General features: G+C 36.6%; 1 protein-coding gene across 6 annotated transcripts in view; it reads left to right on the top strand.

Annotated features, from left to right (window-relative positions):
- The window catches only part of PPHLN1 (periphilin 1), a 118721-nt gene that overhangs the window by 28530 nt on the left and 63845 nt on the right, over window positions 1-26346 (top strand). For all 6 annotated transcript variants that reach the window (XM_058558489.1, XM_058558490.1, XM_058558491.1 and 3 more), the window contains 2 exons: window positions 877-938; window positions 23465-23676. In XM_058558489.1, coding sequence (XP_058414472.1) covers window positions 877-938; window positions 23465-23676 — 274 coding nt within the window. The remainder of the gene's footprint in view (window positions 1-876; window positions 939-23464; window positions 23677-26346) is intronic.

The following is a 26346-nucleotide window of genomic DNA, read 5'->3' as shown; positions in this document are numbered from 1 at the left end:
TAGAGTTCAGTTGTATAAAGCAAACTACTTGATCCAATATTTTATTATAGCTGTTGAGTTTTTTCTTTTGTTTTTTTATATTTAATGTTGAGAAGGAAATGATAAATACATTTTACTTATGTAAGAGTAGGGTATGTGATGCTAAAGAGGAAGATGAAGATAATATTTATTTTAGCTGAATCTGTTTTTGACTGTAATTCACATATTATATTGTTCTATGTATAATTTTAAAATTATTGAGTGTGGATTACTATGTGGGTTCCTTTTTATGCACCTTTTCAAATGTATCTGTTTTAGAGGACAAAATGTGCTTTGTTTGATTAAACTTAGTGCCACATGTTGCTCTAATATAGCTTGTCAGTAAGTGATGGTTTCTTATTACATTGTTTCCAATGTTTGTAATGGGAAGTAAGATGAGAAAAGAAAGCTTGAACAAAAATGGGAAAGTAGTAAATTCTTCATTGAATTTATGTCTGCAAATTGGTGAGAGAATTTGACAGAAGAAAGAATAAAATGAGAGGTCAAGAAATGTATGCTTGATTAAGTTTAAATTGAGCCTTGGTTCTTGAGCAGCCCTTAGCTGTTGTGATGCTGGTATGTAAGGCTGTTAGGGCCTACTAAAGAAATACTTGGAGCACTTTTATAGAGATAAGTGGTACCACAGGATCTCAGTCAATAAATTAGTTGCCGAAATGGATGACTTGCTGTATCTTTTTTTTCTTTTTTATGCCATTGAAGCTCAGAGAAATTTAGAAAGGTGCTTTTGCCCTCATTTTATTTTGGTCTCAGAGACTAGTTTCCAGTAGTACTGTTAGATATATCCTAGTTGACCAAAATAATATAAACAAATATCTAAGTAACTTTTTTATTTTACAGGATGAATCTGGCTATAGGTGGACAAGAGATGATCATTCCACAGGCCGACAGCCTGAATACAGGTAAAAAGATAAAAATAATAACATAACTACCTTGATACTTGACTCACTGAGATGTATGCTTTTGAAATCTAATCTCAAGGTACATAGATGAAATTGTTTTATTAGGATTAAAATTTTGAAAACAACAAGCGTTATATTCTTTTTGTGACTATGTAATATAACAGGAGCACTGATAGTGTTCTGTGTCTATTAGCATTTTGTAATTGATAATAAAAATATATATTTAAAAATATTTGAACTTGATATTTCTTATCAAATTAGTAAATTATTCTTAATGTGTGGTATGGATTATAAGGTATATATTTGCTTAATTAGAAGGCAAGACATTAGTTTTTTAGACTATTTGAGTCATTACAAAGTGTCTCCTATTACAAGCTGTTTTCTCAGTTGCTTTATTTTTATCAATAGAGTTCTGTTGGGAAAACTCATTTTGGAAGGACCTCAATCATAGTTAGCTTTGGTTACTTATAGAGGCATCTGATAGAATAGTCAGGAAAAAAAAGATGGACAGATTTAACCAGCTTGATTGTTTTTTTTTTTAAATGGCTTCACCATGATTGTGTTGGAAGTTGTGAAAGAAGCCTTTTAAAGATCTCTTATGAACTGTCAGAGAATAACCCGTAGAGAATGGAAAGAAGTCAACTGCCACAACTCCCTAGGTGCCAAAAGTAAACAACAGGATTCAGTGGATCATGACAAGGCAGTTTGTCACTCACAGCAGAGCAGTCAGCAGGGGCATCAGTGTGATGGTGCCGGTTCCCTGCCCCAAAGTCCCACAGAGCGATGTGACGGACAGAGATGGTGGCTATACATAGAGTGGGATGCACCAGAGCTGAGGACCCAGGGTCAAGAGCTTGGTACCTTTTGTACCAAGCAGGAAGCAAGCCTGTCCTCCTTTCCCTGGGAAGGAGCAGTCACACAGTAGTTACGCTGTGGTCACCTTGACCTATTTAATGGTCTCTGTGACCAGCTACAGAAACCGTTCAGTGTCAGTGGATGGTTAGGTCTTGCAGTTTGGCATAAATGGCAGGGATGTGTAGGGACATTCAGAGCTCATGGCAGACTGCCTCTCCCAAAAGAAGCAATAGAGAGAATAGATGCTAAAAAATACTTTGATAAAATTTAATTACTGTGTTAAAATTAACAGAATAATTATAAAAACTTTTAGCCAGGTAGGAATGAAAGAGAATTCCTTTATCTGATAAATGAGCGTTTTCTATACTGAATGGTAAAGTTAGAAGCATTTGCTTTAAAATCAGAATAGGGGCTGGCCTGGTGGCATAGCACTTAAGTCCACGCATTCTGCTTTGGCAGCCTGGGGCGCACTGGTTTGGATCTTGGGCGCGGACCTACGCACCGCACATCAAGCCATGCTGAGGCAGCGTCCCACATAGAGCAACTAGAAGGATGTACAACTATAACATACAACCATCTACTGGGGCTTTGGGGAGAAAAAAGGAAAAACAAAAAAGAGGAGAAAGATTGGCAACAGATGTTAGCTCAGGGCTATTCTTCCTCAAAAAAATAATAAATAAATATAAAAAAAAAATCTATTCGACCTTGACAGTTATAGAAAGACACTTAAGGTTAAAAATGCTTAAAAAAAAATCAGAACAAAGCAATGATGCCTGCTATCACTGCTTCTATTTATAGTGGTATGGAGGTTTCAGCCTCCACAGTAAGAAAAATAAAGGTATAAAGGTTAGAATGAAAGAAAACTATTTACAGATGATATAATTATCTATGCAGAAAATCCAAGAGAGTCTGTAGACTATTAGAACTATTAGGAAATTAACAAAGTTCAAAATGATAAAATTAACTATTAGCAGCATAAATTAGAAAATGTAATTTAAAAATATTTACCATAGCATAAAAACGAGTAATAGGAATAAATGTAACACAAGTGTGTAAGACCTACATAGGTGAAATTATATGTCATTTCTAAAGAGCATTAAAAAAGACCTGAATAAAAAGAGCAACATATATGTGACATCTCTGCCTGGGAAGAGACAGATCATACCAGTTCTTAAATTCAGGTGTGAATTCAATCTGGTTCCAGTCTAAATTCCAGGATTTTTTTGTATGGAAGTTGGCAAGCTGATTCTAAAATTAATGTGAAGGAGTAAAGGGCCAAATGGCAAAAATAATTTTGAAAAAGATGTGAAGACTCAGTATACCATATATCAAAACTTATAAAGCTGTAGTAATGTAAACAGTGAACCAGAATAGGGAGTCTAAAAACAGAACTAGACACGTCCAGGAGTTTGGGATATAGCAACAGTGGCGTTACAAATCAAATGGGGAAAGAATGAACTTTTCAATAAACAAGTTCTGGGACAAATGGCCTTCCATTTGAAAAAAACATGAGATAGGAAGCCTGGTCTGTCAAAATAAATATCTGGTAAATAAAGACCTAAATATAAAAGGCAAAATTGTTAAAAAACAACAACAACAACAACAAAAAACCAAACCGTTTTTGATTAGATTAGCTAGTGGTTTATATTTCCCCCAAAGAAATAGTTCTTAGGTTTTAGTTCTACTGTTTTTCAGTTTTTAAGTGATAGTTTCTGTTTTTATCTTTATTCTTCCTGTATCTTTTAGCATTTTATTTTTTCCTATATGTGTATAATTTTACATAAATAAAATGATATATGTGACTCCCCAGTTCCCACAGCCATATTAACAGCTTGGTACATGTTCTACTATATTTTTCTCTATATTAATAAACATTTGGGGTATTTGATTGTTGTTAATGAGATCATGTTATACATATTTTTCTCTAAGTTGCTTTTCTCATTCAGTGGCTTGTGGAAATCTCTTCAAGTTATTTGTCTTAACTTTAATTTGAATCTTTTTAACTGCCAAGTAATATTCCCTGATGTGGATATACCAAATAATTTAGCTGTTCACTTATTAATGAATATTCACTCTATTTCCAGTACAAAACAGTGCACCAGTAAGTCTGAGGACATAATGTCTTTATGAAACAGTACTGTAGTTTCTATGGGACAGATTGCCAAAAGTGAAATTTCTGGGTCAAAGAGCATATGTATTTTAAATTTTAATAGATGTTATCAGTTTGCCTTGTCAATGCCTTATAGGCACTGAGGAAACACTTACCGTTTCCATTAAAAAAAATCTAACATTTTAATTTGGATATTTAGTTTATTTTTCTTTCCATCTTATTTATTAATATAAGTAGGATTTTGAAATTTCCTTTAAGCATTGCTGTAACTATCCCATAGATTCTGATATATTGCAATTTTATACTGATTCTGATATATTCTAGTTATTCTGAAAGATTTTATTTATTTATTTATTTTCCCCCCAAAGCCCCAGTAGATAGTTGTATGTCATAGATGCACATCCTTCTAGTTGCTGTATGTGGGACGCGGCCTCAGCATGGCTGGAGAAGCGGTGCGTCGGTGCGCGCCTGGGATCTGAACCCGGGTCTACAGCAGCGGAGCGCGCACACTTAACCGCTAAGCCACGGGGCCGGCCCTATATTCTAGTTATTCTGTGTTCAGAGAATGTTTGCTGTACTCTTATTCTACTGTTTGAAATTCATTTATCATTAATGGTTCATTAGTTGATCAGTATTCTTGACTGTAACATGGGCATTAAAACAAGGTATAGTCTCTGTTTTCAGAGTATAGAGTTCATTCTATATGGTATATTCATTCATTTGATAAATATTTCTTGTGTGTCTGGCATATATCAGGTACTCTTCTAGTCTCTGGGGATAAAAAGCTCCCCCTCTCATGAAGCCTACATTTTAGTATGGATTACAGGTAGTAAACAGATAAAAAACAAAACAGATAATTTTTATAAGAAAAATGAAGTGTGTAGTGGAGTAGATTCTACTTCTACACTTTCCTGCTCTCCTGCACCTTCACCCGGATGTCTGGGTGTCTGCAGTAATGTCTCAGGTTTTATGTTATCACAAAAGCTATAGCTTTTACTGGCTGGATCTTTCTGACTGACTGTGAGCTCTTCCCTGTCAGATGGGCTCATTGAAGAGTTCCTATCTGAAAGACTTTGTGAATAGAAAATAGCTGTTGTTTTAGGGAAAAAAAATCATGGCGTTGTAAACCATGCAAGGAGTAATTGTGTATATTGGTAAGAGAATAAGGTTCTGAGCAGTTAGGAAAACCATGCTAGTCAGCGTTTTTGTTTTTGTCAGTGGGGTGTACACGGTAATTCTTTGTATTGTGGGAAGAAAACATTAGAACATTTAAAACGTTTTATTTGAAACAATTTTTAAATTTATAGAAGTTTGAAGAATAATTCAAAGAACTCCTGTAACCTTTCACCAGAGACCCCATTAATGACTCCAACAATGTCCCAATAATGGGCTTTATAGCAAAATTATCTAATCTGAGCTCATGGGTCATATTTTTGTATACTTCTTTAATCTGGAAGAATTCCTCAGTCTTTCCTTGACTTTGGTGGCTCACTGTTTTTGGCATGATGAACACAGGGCAGATATCGTGTAGAATGTTTCTCAGTCTAGGCTTGTCTAATGTTTCTTCGTGATGAGACCCAGGTTATGCGTTTTTGCTCTGGCAACCTCTGAAGTGATGCTGTATTCTTTTTATTGCATCCTATTAGGTTACACATGTTGTTGATTTGTCTCCTTATTGGTGGTGTTAACTTTTATCACTTGATTAGGATGGGGTCTGCAAAATTTCTTCTCTATGAAGTTAGCCTCCTCTCCTGAAATTAATAAGTGTTTTGTGGGGAGATGCTTTGAAACTATGTGATTATGCCATTCTTCATCCCACTTTCACCCACTAGTTTTAGCAGTCACTGATGTTTCTTGCCTGAATTAATTGTTAATATGATGGTTTTTAATGGATGACTTTGTAATTAGAGTGTTCTTTCTGTATTTGTTATGCAGGCATTCTGTTGTGAGGAACAGCTTTTTCTTCTCTCCACCACCCCCTTTAAATAAAACCAGAACTTTGTTTATATCACTGTGGACTCATAGATTCCTATTTTATTCTGTATGTTATAATCTATTGCTATCATTATTTTGATGTCCACATTTGACCAGTGAGAGTCCCTTCAAGTTGGCTTCTGAGTTTGTTAAAAAAAATATTTTGTTTAGAAAATATATATAACATAAAATATGCCATTTTAACCATTTTTAAGTGTGCAATTCACTGGCATTACATTGACAATGTTGTGCAACCATCACCACTATTTCCAAAACTCTTTTTTTTTTGCTGAGGAAAATTCACCCTGAGCTAACATCCATTGCCAATCTTCCTCTTTTTTTGGTCGAGGAAGATTAGCCCTGAGCTAATATCTGTGCCAGTCTTCCTCTATTTTTTGTATATGGGTCACCGCCACAGCATGGCTGATAAGTGGTGTAGGTCCGCGCCTGGATTCAAACCCATGAACCTGGGCTGCTGAAGCAGAGTCTGCCAAACTTAACCACTACGCCATGGGGCTGGCCCCCCCCAAAACTTTTTTTCATCACCTCAAACAGAAACTCTGTAACTGTTAAACAGTACCTCCTCATTCCCCCTTACCCCCAGCCCCTAGCAAACACCATTCTACTTTCTGTCTTTGTGGACTTGCCTATTCTAGATATTTCATATAAGTGGAGTCATACAATATTTGTCCTTTTGTGTCTGGCTTCTTTCACTTAGCGTGTTTTCAAGGTTCATCCATGTTGTAGCATATATCAGAACTTCATTCCTTTTTATGAGTGAATAATATTCCATTGTATGTATATACTACATTTTATCCATTCATCCTCTGATGGACATTTGGGTTGTTTCCATCTTTTGGCTATTGTGAATAATGCTGCAGTGAACGTTGGTGTGTAAGTATCTGTTTTGAATCCTTGTTTTCAATTTGAGTGCATGCCTAGGAGTGTAATTGCTGATTCATGTAGTAATTCTGTGTTTAGTTTTTTGAGGAACCACCACTGTTTTACGTAGTGGCTGCACTATTTTACATTCCCACAAGTAATACATAAGGGTCCCAGTTTCTCCACATCCTCACCAACACTTACTTACTATATTCCTATTATTATTATTTTTATTGCCATCCTGGTAGGTTGAAGTGATATCTTATTGTGGTTTGGTTTTGCATTTCCCTAATCACTAGTGATGATGAGCAACATTTTTTGTGCTTGTTGGCTATTTGTGTATCTTTGGAGAAATGTCTATTCAGTTTTTTTGCCTTTTTAGAAATTGAGTTCTCTGTCTTTTGTTGAGTTTTAGGAGTTCTTTATATATTCTGGATATTAAATCCATATCAGATATATGATTTGCAAATATTTTCTCCCATTCTAAGGTTGTCTTTTCACTTTATTGATAATGTCCTTTGATGTGTAAAATTTTAAATTTTGGTGAAGTCCAATTTATCTGTATTTTCTTCTGTTGCTAATGCTTTTGTCATATCTAAGAATCCATTGCCAAATCAAAGTATTCTGTGTTGTTTTGACTTGTCCACATCATTCTTTGATCACTTCCTCACTTTCTGATGCAAGATCTTCCAGGTTCTTCTTATATTTCTCTGCCTCAGCCCTAAAATCAGCTATTTCTCCAAGGAGCAGAGATTCTCTTTAGTGTAGAGTGGTTTTTTGAAACCAAGATCTGGACACTAGGTGTGCATACACACACACACACACATTTTTATATTTGTATTTATTTGTATACAGTATTTATGTATATTGAAGACCATGAGTTCATGGCAGTGTCCTTTCCTCTTTTCCATGTTTTTCCCTCCCTTTTCTGTCAGTGAGAAACCTGACTCCCAGTTGTTGGGAGACACAGTTCTCCATGGGTCTCTTGCACTGCTACACATCTTACCAAACTATGCCAAGAATGTTAGGCCCTGATCACTTTTTATCCATGCTGTTTCTCAGAGTTGAATTTATAGTGAGCAGTCTTGAAGGAGAAGGTAATGTCCTCCTCTGTGACAAATAGTAGCCTTGCTTATTGCTTGGTGTAAAAATTGTGTGTTCCCCAAGTTCAGTGTGCCTCAATTGTGAACCAACCCACCATGTGTGCAGCATCCATCTAGTCTTATATCACATCATCGCTTTGGGAGTTGGGACCAGGGAGAGCTGGTGCAAACAGGCCAGTGCTTATGTGCTTGCTGTGCTGAGAGTAATAAAGTCCTTTGTCTCTGACCTAGGAATCTTGTGTCTTCTGTCAGCGTCCATGAAACAGTAACAGTTTAACTTATTAGCTTCTAATTAGGGTAAAATCTGATCCCAGAGCTGAAACCAGTATTCTCAATATATTTGTTCACATTCCTTTATGTAGTTAATTTTCTGACCCTGTGAGTCATCTTTCTCACTATCTCCAGCACCTTCTTTTTGCAGATTGCCATCACTGGCTGCTGTTGGGCTGTCTTGCTTTCACACCATCTTCCACAGGTCTATTACTGGCACTGAAACTTTCTGTTTATAATTTATCTAATCTTTTTCACTTTCTGTTTTATGTGTTTTGTGTTGTAGCACATTATGTACTTTATAAATCTAGCATACACGTATTAGTGGTTCATATTCAAATTGTTTCACTAATGGGAGTGTGGAATCATTGGAAGCAACTGGATTAAACTACAGCTAACAGGAAAAGAGAATGTATCAAGTTTTCTGTCATCCTCCTATAAACCACCCCCATCCCTACTCTGAAAGTTATCACTTTATTATTTAACAGAGGCACATCTCTAATAATTTATCTGCCTTTCAAGTGTATTATCACCTACTCATTTTGGTTCTGTATTTACACAGTGATTATATTATCTATTTGTTCAAAACATTTGTAGATGAAATTCAGAATATGTTAGGATTTATTTCATTTTGTATTCAAGGAATATGTCATACTTTCCCAAGGGTTATTGATTTAGACAGAATGAGGTTTTTAACAGGACCATTTTTCCACCTGTAATTATGAGGTCTTAGAATAAACCTTAGGATGAAACTGATATAAAGTATTAATAATATTTAAAAATATGGAACAAGAGTGTCACCAAGTGGCCAGTATACTTTATTTTTAAATGTTGGGATTTTTCTGTATTCATATGTGGAAAATTTTGATTAAGTAGTTTAGTATTTTCATACTTGTTGATATTTTGAAAACAGTAGATTTAATTTTTAATTTTATTATAGCAGTTTTTTTAAAAAATTTATTTATCTATTTATTTTTTTTCCCCAAAGCCCCAGTAGATAGTTGTATGTCATAGATGCACATCCTTCTAGTTGCTGTACGTGGGACGCGGCCTCAACATGGCTGGAGAAGTGGTGCGTCGGTGCGCACCCGGGATCCGAACCCAGGCCGCCAGCAGCAGAGCAAGCGCACTTAACCGCTAAGCCACGGGGCTGGCCCTATTATAGCAATTTTATCTTCTTAGCTGACATACAATTTGAGAGAGAAAAATTGTATAAAACCTCTTCTGTGGTTTAGTTCAGTGGTACAGATGTTTATTGATTGTTTACTATGTGTTGGGCATTGTGCTTTTATCACTAGCTTACAGTCTAATGAGTGAAATAAAGATGCACAAACAGGGGCCAGCCCCATGGTATAGTGGTTAAGTGTGCGCAGTTCGCTGTGGCGGCCTGGGTTTGGATCCTGGGCATGCACCAGTGCACCGCTTGTCAGGCCATGCTGTGGCGGCGTCCCACATAAAGTGGAGGAAGACGGGCACGGATGTTAGCTTAGGCCCAGTCTTCCTCAGCAAAAAGAGGAGGATTGGCATGGATGTTAGCTCAGGGCTGATCTTCCTCACCAAAAAAAAAAAAATATATACAAATAGGTAATATAATACGTTACATGCTGCTGAAGTTGCATAAAAGTACCATATGAAGACAAACAAAGAAGCACTTATCCTGTGCTGGAGTTTCATTAAAGGTTTTCTGTAGGAGCTGGTAAGGTGAACAGAACTTGAAGGAAAAATTAGAGTTAATCAGAAGAGTAATGGGGAAGGTGTTCTTAAAGAGGGAAGAGCATGAGCAAAGCTGCCTGATGTGTAGAGGTATAATAGATGATTATCTATGAGCTGGGGAATTGTGGATTAAACTATAACTAAGTCTAAGTTTTATTCTATTAGCACTGGGGAGCTAATTTTAACCTGGTAGGGAGAAGGGGGCTAAGGTAACCCAATGAGATTGTAGTTTACTTCGTCTTCAATGTAGAGGATGACTTGTAAAGATCGCACTGGAGACAGAACAAGAAATTATGAATATCTGAATTGGAGGAGTTGGGATGGGGAGAACAAGGATTAAATTTGATAAATGCTTAGGAAGTAAAAAATCAGCAAGATGTGATTGTTGGATGTGGGAATAAGGAAGAAAGAAATACCTAGATTCTTGGTTTTGTTTACTGTATGTATAATAATACCTTTATCTTAGATTAGGAATATAGGAGGAATGGATTCAAGGGAGGAGCTGCATTCAAAATTGAGATTGTCCAAGGAGAAGATGTTGTTACACAAGAGCAGTGGACTAACTAAGGTCAGAACTCTAGGCAACACCTTTATGGAAGTGGTAGAAAATAAAACTTTTAAAACAATGTTAGGGGAGCTGACCCGGTGGCTTAGCAGTTAACTGCGCGCGCTCCGCTACTGGCGGCCCGGTTTCGGATCCCGGGCGCTCACAGACGCACTGCTTCTCCGGCCATGCTGAGGCCGCATCCCACATACAGCAACTAGAAGGATGTGCAACTATGACATACAACTATCTACTGGGGCTTTGCGGGGTTGGAGGGGGGGAGGAGGAGGATTGGCAATAGATGTTAGCTCAGAGCCGGTCTTCCTCAGCAAAAAGAGGAGGATTAGCACGGATGTTAGCTTGGGGCTGATCTTCCTCACAAAAAAACAAACAAACAAAAAAACAAAACAGTATTAGGGGTCACCAATGTCTAATGCAACTGAGTATTCCAGTAATATAAAGATTCAAATATCTCTTGGGTGTGGCTGTGTCAGGATGAATGCAAGTGGGGAGGTAGATTCGATCTGGTTGTATAACCTTTTAAAAAATACTTAATTGAGAAGGAGACTGGGGAACGATGTTAGCTGAAGGACACTGGCTAAAGGGAGGTCACCTAAAACCTTTTTTTTTTTTAAGTTGATTAGTGACTTCAGTGTATTTATAGGTAGAAAGGAAAAGGAGAGATTGAAGATACAAGGCAGAAGAGGGATGACTGAGGAAGGAAGGTCAATGAGGACCAGGATGAAGACCATTGATTGAAGGGCTAACTTTTAACGGGGCGGGGCGGGGGGAGGGAATCATATACCAAGAAAGGGAGGATGAAATCAGGATGGGGCAGATGAAGGCAAATTGGAGGAAAGGGCATCTGGGCTGGCAGTTGAGGTAGTTCATGCCTGGTGACTGCCATGTTTTTCACGTAGTGAGGTAACTCATTGAGAGTGAAAGATTTGGTGCTAGGTTAGAGGACTTTGAGGGAATTATCAAGATATAGAATAGTTGCTGAGGTGAATGGGAGATTGAGCTCACTAATGATAAGTAAAAATATTACTAGTGGAATTGAAGGCACAGTGAATGTTAGAGACCATGAATCCGTAGTGGGTCCAATCTGTAGGCTTGTGTAATTTCTCTCTAGGATATAGCAGTGTAACTATATCAGTGAAGAAATCACAGATTTTGGAATTAATTCAGGCTTTGGGTTGGCTAAGACAATGTTTCACAATTGCTGGGACAGAAAGTTGTTGGTATTCATAGAGTGGTTCAAATATAGTAATTTAGGCTGAAAGGGCAATAAGTGAGGCCAGGATGGGGTTCATGGATTTGCTAGAAAATATAGGAGACTTAAAGGTATCCATGAATCAGAGGTGGAGTTATTGTAGGAGTGAGAAAACTGAAGGATGAGACGTTGTGTTAAGAATGCAGTATTGGATTCTGATGAAGAGCACCTCTGGGTAATGAGTGGCAAGGTTTAGGATTTAAGTGTGTGGCTAAAGTATTGTGAAGAGGTAGGAGGTGGTAAGGGAAGGGCTACAGTATTGCACAAATGATCCACATGAATTTTGAAAGTCACCCATGATGTAGGTAGGAAGTGTTACAGTGCAGACTGTGTATTTGGGTTAAAGGCTTTGGGAAGCATGGGAAAGTTACCAGCTGGGCCAGATAGAGTTACAGTGGGATGGCATGAACTTAAATAAGGAGTTTGTTGGGCTGTTTGCCCCTTTTCTTAGAGGGTGAAGGATTTGGAACATAATCCTGTGCCCCATATTCCTTGGGACCTTGAGGCAGAGTCATCAGTGTGCACTTACTACTCAAGAGTGTGAAGGGAGGTAGTATTTATGTTCAAATTCCAGGTTTCAGTTAAAGGAAGAAGTTGGAGGGATTGGTTTATGAAGAGGCTGAGGAGGTGAAAACATTTGCAAGACCACCTGAAATTACTGTACACAAATGCAGCTATTGCGCATCAAGTACTTGTAATGCTTATAGGTAAGCAGTTAACCTATTTGTTTATATGGTGATAATGCCCCTGTCTATTAGTGGAAATAACTCATGTACCTACAGTGGCCAGTCAGGGAATGTAAATGAACGCTGAGGCTCAGAAAGCCAGATCAGAGCAACTGCTACTTGGTACCAGCTGATCTTTGCCATTTGGGAATATAAGCCCAGCGTGGCCTGCCTCAAAAGAAGTCAAAAATCTACATTTTTAAAATGTTAAATCTCTTGATTTTTCAGTGTTCACAGCTAATTAAAACCAAAGTTTGCAGTCTGGAGTAGGGCAACAATCTGGCACTGTGAAAGGAAGAGAATATAGTAGTAGCTTGTCTGATATAGTGGGTCTCAACCCTGGCTGTATTCTGAATGAGGTAGAAAGCTTTTTAAAGAAAAATACCAATTCCAGGTCCTCACATTTGGAGATCTGATTTAATTGGTCTTGGGTGGAGCCTGGGCATCAGTATTTTTTAAAAGGCCATCAGATATTCTAGTGTGAAGCTAGACTTGAGAACCATTGGTCTAATAGGAAGTATTGAGTGACAACAGTCCAGAAACCACAGGATCTTGTTAACGATGACTTCTTGGCACCTTCCGTCATTTATGGTAGCTTCATCTGTCTTTATCATTGGCAGCAGTTATTCCTTTTGCTTATGTTTCTAAAACTTGTGTTCATAAGAATCACTTAGAAGCTCATTAAAAATGATTTCCAGGCTTCATCTCAAGAGATTCTGATTCAGTAAGGGGAGGCTTTGAATCTGTATTTTTCACAAGCCCCCTGGATCATTGTGATGCAGAAGGTCTGGAGATTGAAGTTTGAGAAACACTGACCTGTATTGTCTGCTGCTGATAACAGATAAATCGATATCTATAGCCTTGGCTTCTTTTCTGAGCTCTGCATTTCTATATCCAGCTTGTTAGACACATCTTCACTTGAGAATCCTAGACTTATCATTGAAATGAAATGCATCATTCTTTTTTTTTTTTTGAGGAAGATTAGCCCTGAGCTAACATCTGTCACCAATCCTCCTCTTTTTGCTGAGGAAGATTGGCTCTGGGCTAACATCCGTGCCCATCTTCCTCTACTTTATATGGGACGCTGCCACAGCATGGCTTGACAACTGGTGCATCGGTGTGCGCCCGGGATCTGAACCTGCGAACCCCGGGCCGCAGCAGCAGAGCGCGTGCATGTAACTGCTGCGCCACTGACTGGGCTGGCCCCAGAAATGCATCATTCTTGAAAAGACCTCCAACTCTTCTCCACACATCTTAGGCACCCAGGTGGACTACATTTCCCAGCCTTCCTTCCAACTACATGTGGCCACGTGACTAATTTATCTCCAGCATAGTGAGTAGGAGTTCTACTTCTACATGTAATTCTTCCACACACATTTACCTTTTCCCATGTTGCAGGGTGGGCTCTGCAATGGAATGACAGCAGACGTGTGACCTTGGAAGCCACTTGTTGAGGTAGCAGAGTGGTCAGCCTGGCTTCTTGGATGATTGTGTGGAGCAGAGTCTCTCACCCTGGAATGCCTGCCCTAGACTGTTTCATGGTAGTTAGATAGACTTCTTTTGTGTAGTGATTCAACATTACATTTTTTGGTATTTTTATTGTAGCAATTTAGGCATATCTTACCTCTATAACAATAGGTGCTGTTTTAGGTGTTAGCGATCAAACTGTGATTAACACAGATAAGATCTGTATTCTAAGCTGGAAGATCTCTTAGTCCATATCTCATGCCTAGAATACTTCTAACTGTAAAGATGTGGTTTTGTGGAAAGAACTCGGGACTTGTTCACCAAACTTAAGCTTGCCCTACTTGTTACCAAGCTGCTTTCTCAAAATGATTCCTGAAATCTTAATTCATTTTTGAAGTTTCCTGTTGACTAGAAATGAAGTAGCCAATATTTTGTGTGGAATATTTGTGCGTGTTGGATGTGGGAAGGAAAGAAAAATGAGGTCCTGAATAAGAAGTAAAATGCTTTCTTTCTCCCCATTCTTCCCTTCCCTTATATCTCTACCTCCTACTTTTTTATTGAATTTTACTCTTAACCAGTAAACATACATCTGCTGAAACTGAGGGGTCTATCACAACTTGTCTGGTTTTACTGGTGTGAGGGGCTGGAGTTACCTTGGGGATGTCTATTAACAAGGAAGAATCCTGAGCTTCATAAATCTGCTTTTGAAACCAGCATCTAAGATAATTTTAGTGCAGATGGTCCCAGGACCTCCTTTTGAGAAAGAGTGCCTTATAGGGCATTAGTTCTTCCCATGTTCCATTCTCTAGGTGACTTTGCCTCCTGTATATGCTCTGCATTATGGCTGAAATGTTTGTAATACAGCCAAACATGCTGTCCTAACTCTCAAGTTATGTACTTTTTATGTACTTAAATATGTGGTTGTGTTTTTTCGAGGCTATATTCATAGTAAGCATTCTGGTTGTACTGTTATTTATATTTCTTCAAAGCTTCTTTTATTTTTTTTATTTTATTTTATTTTTTTAAGGAGATAATTGCCATGTAACATTATATATTAGTTTCAGGTGTACAACATAGTGATTTGATGTTTCTGTGTATTGCAAAATGATCACCACAATATGTCTAGTTAACAGCAACTTGCATTTCTTTTTTTAATTATATTTTTATTATTATTATTTTTATTGAGGTAACATTGGTTTAAAAGACTCTTTAATTTGCCTTGTAATTCATTGTATTGAACCCATTATATCATATATGTTGATATCATTTTCAATATAGCTGGAAACTTGATAGTTTGAAGGCTTTTGGTATAAGTTCTTTTTGCATGGTTAAAGGAATTTTGTCTTACTTGCAGTGCAGAGTTTGTACCCTGTGATTTATGGAATGGCATTAAAAATGTGCCCAAGTTTCCAGTGTCCTGTTGCTCTGTTCAGCAAGCTTCAGGTTCATTGTTACAACAAACAAAAAAACAAAATTCTTCCTTAAAATCAGGACGATACTTGCAAAAAGATTATACTAGTTGATGTTGATTGAATTTTATAGCTACTCATGAATGTGGAAACTAACACATTTTTAAAGAAAAATAGTATGAATTCAGTTGTGATATTTCTGTCAATCTATTTTTCCCTTTTAATTTTTTTTGCCAAAAAAAAATTTTTGCCAAAAAAATTGTTTTTGGCAAACTAATGATAATCTATAGAGACTTCATGTTTTGCATTTTAAGTACTCAATGACAATTGTATATTTGGCTCTGTTTTAATTTGTACAATTCTTCAGGAAACAAAGTTCTATATTTAAGAATGTCTAGCTTAAGTTTATTTTACTCAGGAAAACAGAAACCTCTAAGTATTTCAAACAGAGGGTTAGTCATTAGCAATCCAGGGTCACCTTAAGGAATGTAGGTCATGTAAAGCCAGGCTAATCTATTTCCGCTTCCCCCTGCTTTTATTGTGTAGCCCTTTGTGGTTTCAACCCTACTTCCTTGGTAAGATCTGGACTCTATTTTTACATCCTAATCCTATGAGACTATCAAAATTATTTCTCAGCTTTCCGTCCTCTCAGCAGCTGCCTCTGAAATTTGCAGATATATAATGGGAAAAGCAGCCCAAAAAAGACAGGCCCAGTTCTCTGGGCTTCCTACTTCTCTTGTTTATTGGTTCCGTAGTTATTTACTGCGTTCTTAGCTCTCTGATGACTCTGAGCAGATTGCTAGAAAAATTTTTTTTGTCCAGTATTTCTAGAGTTTTTTCAGCAGTCAACTTAGAATTATTTAGTTTCCCATTTTTGGCTGTAGAAGTATTTCTTGAATGTAGCAGTGGATTTTTGTTGAAGTAGCAAAAATTGAGATGAACCTTGAAGTAATGGTATCTTTGGCTTGAACTCTGTGAAATATAAATATTTTTAAATGTATATTTAAATATTTAAAATATTTAATATTTAAATAAAAATAAATATTTAAAAAATTTTTTAAATTTGTCAAAAATTTTATTAGTAGAAAATATGTTAAATATATAGTATAGAATTAAAACCATGAGTGAGCGCACAGAAATACAAGCTGTTAAACCAAGGGCAATGGAAGACTAAATTTTTCTATTAATAATTATTTTGTGTTTATCAATTCATGAGTCATTTGATGGCATTTAGTTGCATAGATGTGTAGCAGGCACCAAAGATTTAAGAAAAACTGTGAGAGAAAAAAAATCTTTAAATTTTATCTTTTATTATAAAGGATTATTTAAAAAATATTTTATTTATAAAAGGTTATCTTTGAATCTATTCACTGATTTTTCCTGCAGATGAGGTAAAGAGAATCATAATATTTGTGAATGATGTTGAAGGTTAAGAATTGCTGTGTTAGGGGCCGGCCCCATGGCTTAGCGGTTGAGTGTTCATGCTCTGCTACTGGTGGCCTGGATTCGGGTCCCGGGTGCGCACCAACGCACTGCTTGTCAGGCCATGCTGAGGCGGCGTCCCACATACAGTAACTAGAAGGATGTGCAACTATGACATACAACTGTCTACTGGGGCTTTGGGGAGAAAAAGAGAAAAAAAAGGAGGATTGGCAATAGATGTTAGCTCAGGGCCGGTAGTTCTCAGCAAAAAGAGGAGGATTAACATGGATGTTAGCTCAGGGCTGATATTCCTCACAAAAAAAAAAAAAAAAGAACTGCTATGTTAAGCTATAGCATTTTTCTGAATAAAGGAAAAATAAATAAAAGCAAAATATCAGTTGGATGATTTCTTGGTCAAGACATATTGGAAGATTTGCCTTTTCAGAGAGAATATCCTGAGGTGGAGGAACCTAATCGCTTTGCACTGATTTCTTAGTGATCCTCTGGGAAGATGACCTGACACCATGTTGGTAGCTGAAGTTAACAAGGGTGACTTCTCTTGGGTTTGGCAAGTAATGCTATGCTATTCAGGTGTTTAAAAGAAATCATTAAAATGTATTAATGATTTTCAGACAATAGTCTTACAATTTGCTTTTTCTTAAAATAGATATTAAACATGAAAATTCTTTTCTCAAAGATAAAAGTTCTGTTCACGTACTAAAAAAATCCTTTCAGATCATGTTAAATGATAAGGAGCTATGTTTTTAAATATCACATTTTTAGAGGAAAATAGACACCTTCCTCTTTTTTTTTTTTTTTTCCTCCTGTGAGGAAGATCAGCCCTGTGCTAACGTCTGCCAATCCTCCTCTTTTTTTGCTGAGGAAGACTGGCCCTGGGCTAACATCCGTGTCCATCTTCCTCCACTTTATATGGGATGCTGCCACAGCATGGCCTGCCAAGCGGTGCGTCGGTGTGCGCCCGGGATCTGAACTGGCAAACCCCGGGCCGCTGCAGCGGAGTGCGCGCACTTAACTGCTTGTGCCACCGGGCTGGCCCTGACACCTTCCTTTTGAATAAACACTTATTAGAGCATGTAACGTTCATACAGTACATAAGTCAAAGTGTAAAGTTCAATGAATTACCATACATGTAATCACAATCCAAGTTAGGAAATAGAATATTACTTGCATCCCAGAATCTTCTGCATGCCCCTATTCAATTACTTTCTCCTTCCTCTCCAAGGAATCGTTATTCTGACTTAAAGCAATCTTAATAGTCAATGGGAAAAATTGTAATTGTTGTGTCTTTTAAATTTTGTCAAAACATTAAATTAAACTCTTTCAGTCAACTAGAAATGTATAGGGATTTAAAAAATTATAAAACTAATATTCATTTAGTACACTATAATTTAAAACATTGGAAACATTGACAGTTTAGATAGACTTTTATTTCTTTGTGAAAAACTTATCAAGAGTAGTTTGAAGAGTGCTTGCCTTCTCATTGTATATCTTAAGATATGAGCAAGCATCTTTTTTATGCCTTGGTGAATTGTCATACTCCATTCTACATTTGGGTCAATTTCCACCATTTTTTCCTTTGTATTTTCATTGTTGTGAAATATCACTTGAGAGTTCCTTTAATGTGAAGTTTTTTGTTAGCCTCACTGCCTCTGGGACATCTTCCTTTTTGTCACAATCACTTTCGTTATTTATGTCAATAATTTTCCTTTCACTAACTTCCTCTGGCTGCATATCTAGGGTCTCCTGAAGGGCAACATTGCCAGCATTCCCATGTTCAGCTGTTTCTTCTGTAACTCCATTATGTTTCATTTGAATTTCACTTCTACCATTATCAACTTTTTTGTTTCTTGGCTGCACTTTTGTCTTTGTTGGCCAGTTTTCTTTCAATTATCTATTTTTGTGAAATGTCACATGGGTTTATCATTGGGAGACAAGAAAAAAACAAAACTACATTTTGCTGTCTGTGCGCACTGAATAACAGATGCACGATAACTGATCCAACAGACTTCGAAAGATGTGATGTGATTGGTCACTGATGATTATGTGCATTTGTTATTCATGCAGTGATTTGTAGACTGAGAGCTAGCGTCTTTGTACCTATTTATATCCCATCAACAAGGTATGTAAATTCCAGTTGTTTCACATCCTTGTCAACGCTTGGTATTGTCAGTGTGTTTTTTTTTTAATTTGTGTTAATGAGTTAATATATAAAGTTCTTATATGTGTTGGTAGGCATTATCCCTCGTAATCCATCATTCCCGTTTTACAGATGAGGAACAGGCACAGAGAGGTTAAGTAATTGTCAGACCTTTTCCACAGTAAACGACTGGTGGAGCCAGGAGTTAAACCCTGGCAGACTTGTTCCAGACCCTGTGCTCTTAGTTATTGGACTATATGTCAATTAAAAGATTGAAAATAGAGTCAAAAATACTTTACTTGAAAATAGAGTCGAAAATACTTTACTTGAAAATGTAAAATATAATTTGAACGTTTAGGAGAGTTGAAGAAATTTTAATACTCGATGTTAGATATGTTATAAAGAAACATTTTGGAATTGATAAGTGGTTCTAAGAAAGCTCTAGAATGTTTCTACATATTTCTCAAACTGATAGATTAAATTTATGAGTGTGTGTGTGTATGTATCTATCTGTGTGTCTATCTGTGTATCTCAGGGTTTCTGAACTTGAGCACTATTGACATTTTGGGCTGGATAGTTCTTTATTGTAGGGGGCTGTCCTGTGCCTTGTACGAGTTTAGCAACATCCCTGACCTCTACCCACTAGATGCTAGTAGTACTCAGTTGTGACAGTTAAAAATGTCATGTCTTCAGACATTGCCACGTGTCCCTGGGAGCAAAATCACCATCATTTGGGAATCAGTAATATAGTAAGGAGCCTCATTAATAGAATCTGTTTTTATTCTTGCAGATATTTTGAGTATTTTTCATGTTATAATTTGGAAAAGCAGTTTTTTTTTTTTGCTTTTAGAGTATCAGAATCTCAGAGCAATAATAATAGCTATACTAGTCATAAGAGTACAGTTAAGCGTCAGTGAGCCGTGTCTGTACGTGGCTTTTCCTCTCTGAAGTGTATGGTACAGCTACTTAATTAGTAGGGGGAATATCAGCCATCCAGATTACTTACTGGCTTGGAGGGTTGGTGTTGGTGGGAGGTAGTAGAATGGGGGAAGGTGGCACTGAGCAGTGGAAGATCAATTATCTTTTTAAAATCTTAAATAAGGAACTTGAGAGAATATTGACATATCAGGGAAAATAGTTATGTCAGTTGTTCATAATAAAGTGATTTATTTAATAATTGTGAAATGTTTGGTCTTCCAGTTGAATAGGAACTATAAATGAAAGAAAAAATAGCTTAACTACCAATTTGTTATTAAATAAAAATAAGTTTTAGAAGTTTCCGTTATAAAAGTAGTACAATCACATTATAGAAATAATACGAAAAGAAAGGAAAAAATTCCTACTGAGTTTACTAGGAATAAGTTTACTAATGAAAGCATTATTCATTTTCTGATGAATTATGTGCTTTAAAAACTCATTGCATTCTCTCATTAGTTATGCCAAAGAATTAGAAGTAAATCTATGAAAGGGTTTTGTTTAGGTGTAAGGTTAAGATGTAAGGTTGCTTAATTTGCCCCTGCCATATTGTCTTAATTAAAAAAAAAAATCTAAGCTTTTGAATATCCATTTTACCTAAATTTATCATAAATTATAGTGGAAGACAAAAATTTAAGAAAATTAGGACTCAACTGTTTCATGTCATGTGCACTGCTAGCACCTTATAGTAGCTACAAGTGTCCACCATTACTCATAGTAGCTGTATGTATACCTCTGTCAGTGATGGAAGGAAATTACACAGTGATAAGCATTAAGACACTCATCTCATTTATGGATTATGGATTGTTTTGATAATTGCTACTGTTTTTCCCTCAAAGATAGAAACTCTCTCGGTTGACATTTGAAATCACATGCAAACTACCTTAAAGTTAGGTGTTATGCCAAGAAAAAGAAGGAATTCAAAATATTCTGCAGCATTTTGAGCCTAGAAAAAGTCAGATGTGTGCACACATATAAATAGAGGAAGAGAGAAAGGAAACATGTTAATGGAGATAAGAAAGGCATTCTGACAGAAAAGTATGCTGTTTGCAGTTCTATCTAGTATTCGCTATGTTGACCTTGGAAGTTTAATCCTCTTTTATGGACTAGAGTAGTGTTTCCTTTTTTAGTACCTTTAAATCGGTAGCAATTTCCAGTCTAATCCAAATTGTATAGTATTTATGATGAGGCTTATGTGTCTTCGATTTACCCTCATTTTCACTACTGGGTAGGATCCTTTGCCTATTTGATAGAGAAAACTTAAAATAACTTGGGTTGTCTTAAATATTTATTTAATGAGATGATACATCTTTTTCTCTGCTCTGAGATATTAAAATCGGACATATACTTTGCCCAAGCGTATCCAGCCACCCAGGCCACGCTCATAGTTCTGAACTGTGCTGTTGTGGTTTTACCGCCACCTGGTGTCAGAATTAGGAAACTGTAGTTCAGCATTTTGTCTCCCCCGGACCCCCTCACCTGCCTTGGGGAAAGTAGGCAGCCTTTCTTCTGAATGTGGACGTGCTCTTCTCTATCCCTTAAGTAAGTGATCAATAAGAGCTCATTTGGTTTCAGTGTAGGAAACTTATTCTCCTTGGAGCACTCTTTCCTTGGTTTCCCTGATAACTTACTCATGAGTTTCCTTCATGTTTAACTTACTCATGAGTTTCCCTCATGTTTCTGTGGCCATTCTGTTTCATTCTTCTTGGACAAACCATTGCTCAGTGTGGTAGTTTTCTAGTCATAGATTCTGGGTCCTCTGCTCTTTTTATCGTGTGTTTTCATCCATACCTAAGGCTTTAAATACTGCCTAATTACAGGCAAATTTATAATTATATAAAAATTTATAGTAATAGCCAAAAATCTCTTCTGGTCTTGTCACGAGTGATACTAGTTGCCTGCCAAGATGTTACATGAACATCTCAGACTTAACATGTTTGAGTCTAAATGTGGGTCCCCTACCCCATTTCTATTTCTCAAATCTGCTTTTCTCATTTCAATAATGTATCCTGCCAAAATTCTGGGAATCAGCTTAACGTTGTTTGTTTGTCTCGCACACTCCTTGGTCAAACATTAACCATGTCCCATTGAGTCTACAAAGGTCCATTCTTGTGTGTGTTAAATTTGTGACCCCTCCCCTGCTCACACCTCATCTAAGCTACCACTGTCTCTTGCCTGGACTGAGTAGGTTCCTAATTAGTCTCCCTGCATGTACTCTTGACTGTGTTCACGTGTTTTATGTTTATTTGTTTAATATCAGCCTCTCTTAGTAGCTGGAGAGTTCTGTGATGGAAGGGACTGTGTGCATTTGGTTCACCACCGGGTCCCCAGCACCTGGTACAGTTCCTAAAACCTGTGTAATACATATATAGCCACTCTGGCTCTCAGTGATGTTGATATGACTCCCGTCGTTTTAGTGATTGAACTTGAATGTATTAGAATCTCTTTAATGCTTTATTTCAATATTAGTATTCTGTCCAAGTTCATTTATCATAAATGAGTTTTAGCTGTTTTCTGCTTTTGCCCAGAGAAACTTAATTGTATCTGTAAGGGCAATATATTTTGGGTATTAGTCAGCTAATGACAATAACCTACTTATATATTGGGGACTACCAATCAGTATGCTAAAATTATTTTTTAAGCATTTGAAATTTCATGCCATTGGTTTGTCTCTAAGCATTCTGTCTGAAATTTAATGTTCTTTAATTTTAATATGGAGGTACATTTGCTAAACCTTAATTAAAACTTGTTTGACTCCAAGTATTCTTTTACATAGAGGCTCATGTCTTGATGGTTTTATTTAATAATTTTGCTTTGCTTTGATGTTTTAAAGATGGTTTTGCTTTATAAAGTTTTACTACTCAGACTTATTTTCTGCTTTGAGTTGATGATGTTGCTTAATAAAGAAATTTAATTAGTAAAAGTAGAGGTGATTTATAAAAAGTTGGTGTTTAGAGATGGGCAACAATCTGCATACTAAGGATACAAACTCAGAGAGCAAGGATTAATAGGTATATAGCAGGGTTTCTCAGCCTTGACATTATTAACATTTTGGATCAGATAGTTTTTTGTTGTGTGTTTGTGTATGGGAGCTGTCCTGGGCATTGTAGGATTTTAGCAGCATCCCTGGCCCCTAGCCACCAGTAGCACCCCCTTCTCTCCAGTTGTGACAACAAAAATGTTTACCGACATTGCCAAATTGTCACCTGGGAGGCAAAATTGTACCAGTTGAAAACCAGTAGTATATACTATACTTAGAGGGGGATAGTAGGCCATGAAATGTCTCCCTTGGGGAATCTTTGGCATTCCCTGGGTGTCTTTGAAAGTATGGTAGCTGTGTGGTATACTATTAATGGCAAACAGAAATAGAGACTATATGACTGTATATTTTTCACTTTTTAAAATTTCTATGCTTGCTTAGAATAAAGTGGCTTTTGAACTTAACTACTTGCTTCTACCCCAAACTGTGAAAAAATAATGCATTTTAAATAGTTTTTCAGGGATAAAATTTCATTTTGCTGACTGACTTTGAAAGTCAGGTGGTGGTAGAAAAAGGGAACTAAGATTATAACATAAATAAAGAGTAGCTTGTAATCAAGAGTTTTTGTACAGGTTGTAATTAACTTATTTTACTTTTTCTTCCAAGGGACATGAGAGATGGCTTTAGAAGAAAAGGTTTCTACTCTTCCCATTATGTGAGAGACCGGTCTCCTCATAAAAGAGACACACCTTTTTTCAGAGAATCACCTGTAGGCCGAAAGGAGTCTCCACACAGCAGATCTGGATCCAGTGTCAGTAGTAGAAGCTACTCTCCAGAAAGAAGCAAAACATACTCTTTCCATCAATCTCAACATAGAAGTATGTATTTTTAAGACTTTTTCTTTTGCAACCTGCACCTATGAGAACGTAGAGTCAGATTGCCTTATAGATGTTGTAAGAAATATATCTTCTTAACTTTTTATTTTGAAAATTTTCAAACTTTTAGAAAAGTGAAAAGAATAGTATAATGAACACTAAGTTGCAGGCCGCATGGCATTTCCCTTCTAATTCTTCAGCATGGAAGAGATGTGTTTGTAATCATGTCAGAAAGTCATACACCTCCTGTATTTTCTGCTAATTCCTGTGCCGGTCCAAACTCCTTAATATTCTGTCACTAGATGGTATCTCTATATATCTGATAGTATATTTTTCATAACAAATATCAGTGGTTTCCCCTACATATAAGATATAGCTTTATAGAATTTAGAGCTAAAACCTACGTTAGCTTCATTCTTTTCCAACTTCCTTTTTTTTTTTTTAAATTTGGAGTGCCTGGGCATACATGGCATTCTGTGCATGTTGTCTGGGCTGAATTGCTCAGTATGTTGAAATAAATAAACAAAACAACTTATTGTCTAGATAAAGCGTTTCTGTATTATCTTCTAGACTCTACTACCTGCAGTTGAGGTCATTCAGAAATTTCCTCATGCCTTCTATATGAAAGGCACTGTGTTAGATAGAAAGATATTCCTGTCACCAAGGAACTAGAGTATGTATGTATTTTCCCCTAATACCAACTTTATCAATATGTAAATATAACTTTGATATAAGAATTGATATGTCATAAATGAGTTAAGATGACATGAGCAGGTCAAGGTAAGAGAGATTCTCACTCTGGGGTTTGGAAGAACATGTTGTAGGGGAAATGATATTTGGGTTCATCTTTTATTTCAGGTTTCTACAAGTGGAGAAGTATCTTCTGGGGAGAAGGAATTATAAGCCAAAGTACAGAAACATCTAGGATAGTTCTTTATCTTTCCTTTTAACTTCCTTCCTATTAACTGTTTTTTCCCCCTAATAATAAGAGTTTTACTTCAACAGCCTTTGCCTCCTGCATGTTGAGATCATTTCAGGTCATCAGATTGTCTCCATTGTAGCTGTTGCTGGATTCCTGTATTTAATAAACATTTATCAATTTTCTATTTTCAGAGCTTGGTAGGGAGGGGCTTCCAAAAAACATATTTTTGGATACATGTGTATGAATGGTCATGTAGGAGTTAAGAATGTTATTTGAAGGATTTAAAACAAACATAGTCACTTACATATGCCTTATTGCTTAAAATGCTTTCAGAGTAGTTCCTGGTAACTGAACTTTACCATGGAGTTCAGTGTTAAGTTTGATATTTTCTCATTTGCTTCACTTCCTTCTTCCCTCCCACCCCCTGTCCTCCTTTAAGAAGATAAACAATCTCTAAGCTCCAGTGCACACTCATATGCACAGACATAAATATCATAATTAGCTAGACACCTTCTAAGAACATATTTTTTTGGATGTGTATTACTTAAATCCCGAGCTATTAATGATTTGATTAAGAGGAGAAACTTATCTTTGGAAACTGATTATAAAGCCTTTTTAAGAAAACATGAGTAAAATGGAAGCTTGAGATTCTTTTTTTTTGGTGAGGAAGATTGGCCCTGAGCTAACATCTGTTGCCAATCTTCCTCTTTTTGCTTAGGAAGATTGGCTCTGAACTAACGTCTGTGCCCACCTTCCTCTCTTTTGTATGTGGGATGCCGCCACAGCATGGCTTGATAAGTGATGTGTTGGTCCACACCCAGGATTCGAACCTGCAGACCCTGGGCTGCCGAAGCAGAGCATTTGAACTTAACTATTACGCCACCGAGCTGGCCCCAAGATCCTTACTTGACAGCTTGTGGTGAAGCTATTAAGTCACTTAAGATAGTTATTGGTGAATTAGCCTTATTTTTTATTTCTCCTCTAAAACAAATTTCTAGAGAGGCATCTTTTGTCTGCTTTCAGCCTGGTAGTTAGTGGCCAACACTCTAAAATCTTGAGATGAAATGTGGAGGATCCACAAGGTGATGCTTCTGTCTTAGGGTTTCCACTATACTTTCCCCATCCTTGGAGGTCTAATACGTTTAATATCTGGAGTGATGAAAAGATGATACAGAAAGTTCAGAGACTAAAATATGGTGTAAATTGAATGAAATAGAGCATACGACTTTGTTAATGCCTTCATGTTAATGCCTTCATGTTTATTTTCTTAAGTCATTTAGCTTTGAAAGTGAAGTTCTTTAATCAAGAAAAAAAGTTTGTTCTGGGAAAATTCTCTTTGCAGGTTACTTTCATTAATGCCTTAACTATTTGGGCTGAACTATTAAAATGTTTTTCTGTACTTTTATTTAAATAGTTTTCAGAATAGTTACATAAGATCATCTTGCAAAAAGTTAATGGAGAAGTCTTATTTTAAACAATAAATGGAAGAAGTTATTGTTATTTTACATATTTGTGTATTTGTGGTACCAGGTTTTGCTTTAAATCTAAATGTCACGAAGATTGATGACACTTAGTTTTTTCTTCAAAAAAGGACTGAGAAACAGGGTCCTTCGATTATCTGTCATTTAAACTGGGTTAATTAGCAATAATGTATTAATTTACTTTTAATGTAAATGGGAATTTTGACAGAGGTTTTAAATGTTTCTATAAATAACAGGTAAAAATAATTTTATTACTCCTTATGCTCTTGT

Source organism: Diceros bicornis, chromosome 17, assembly GCF_020826845.1.
Source record: "Diceros bicornis minor isolate mBicDic1 chromosome 17, mDicBic1.mat.cur, whole genome shotgun sequence".
Lineage (NCBI taxonomy): Eukaryota > Metazoa > Chordata > Mammalia > Perissodactyla > Rhinocerotidae > Diceros > Diceros bicornis.
The sequence above is the reverse complement of the archived record's forward strand: the minus strand, read 5'-3'. Positions and strand labels throughout refer to the sequence as shown.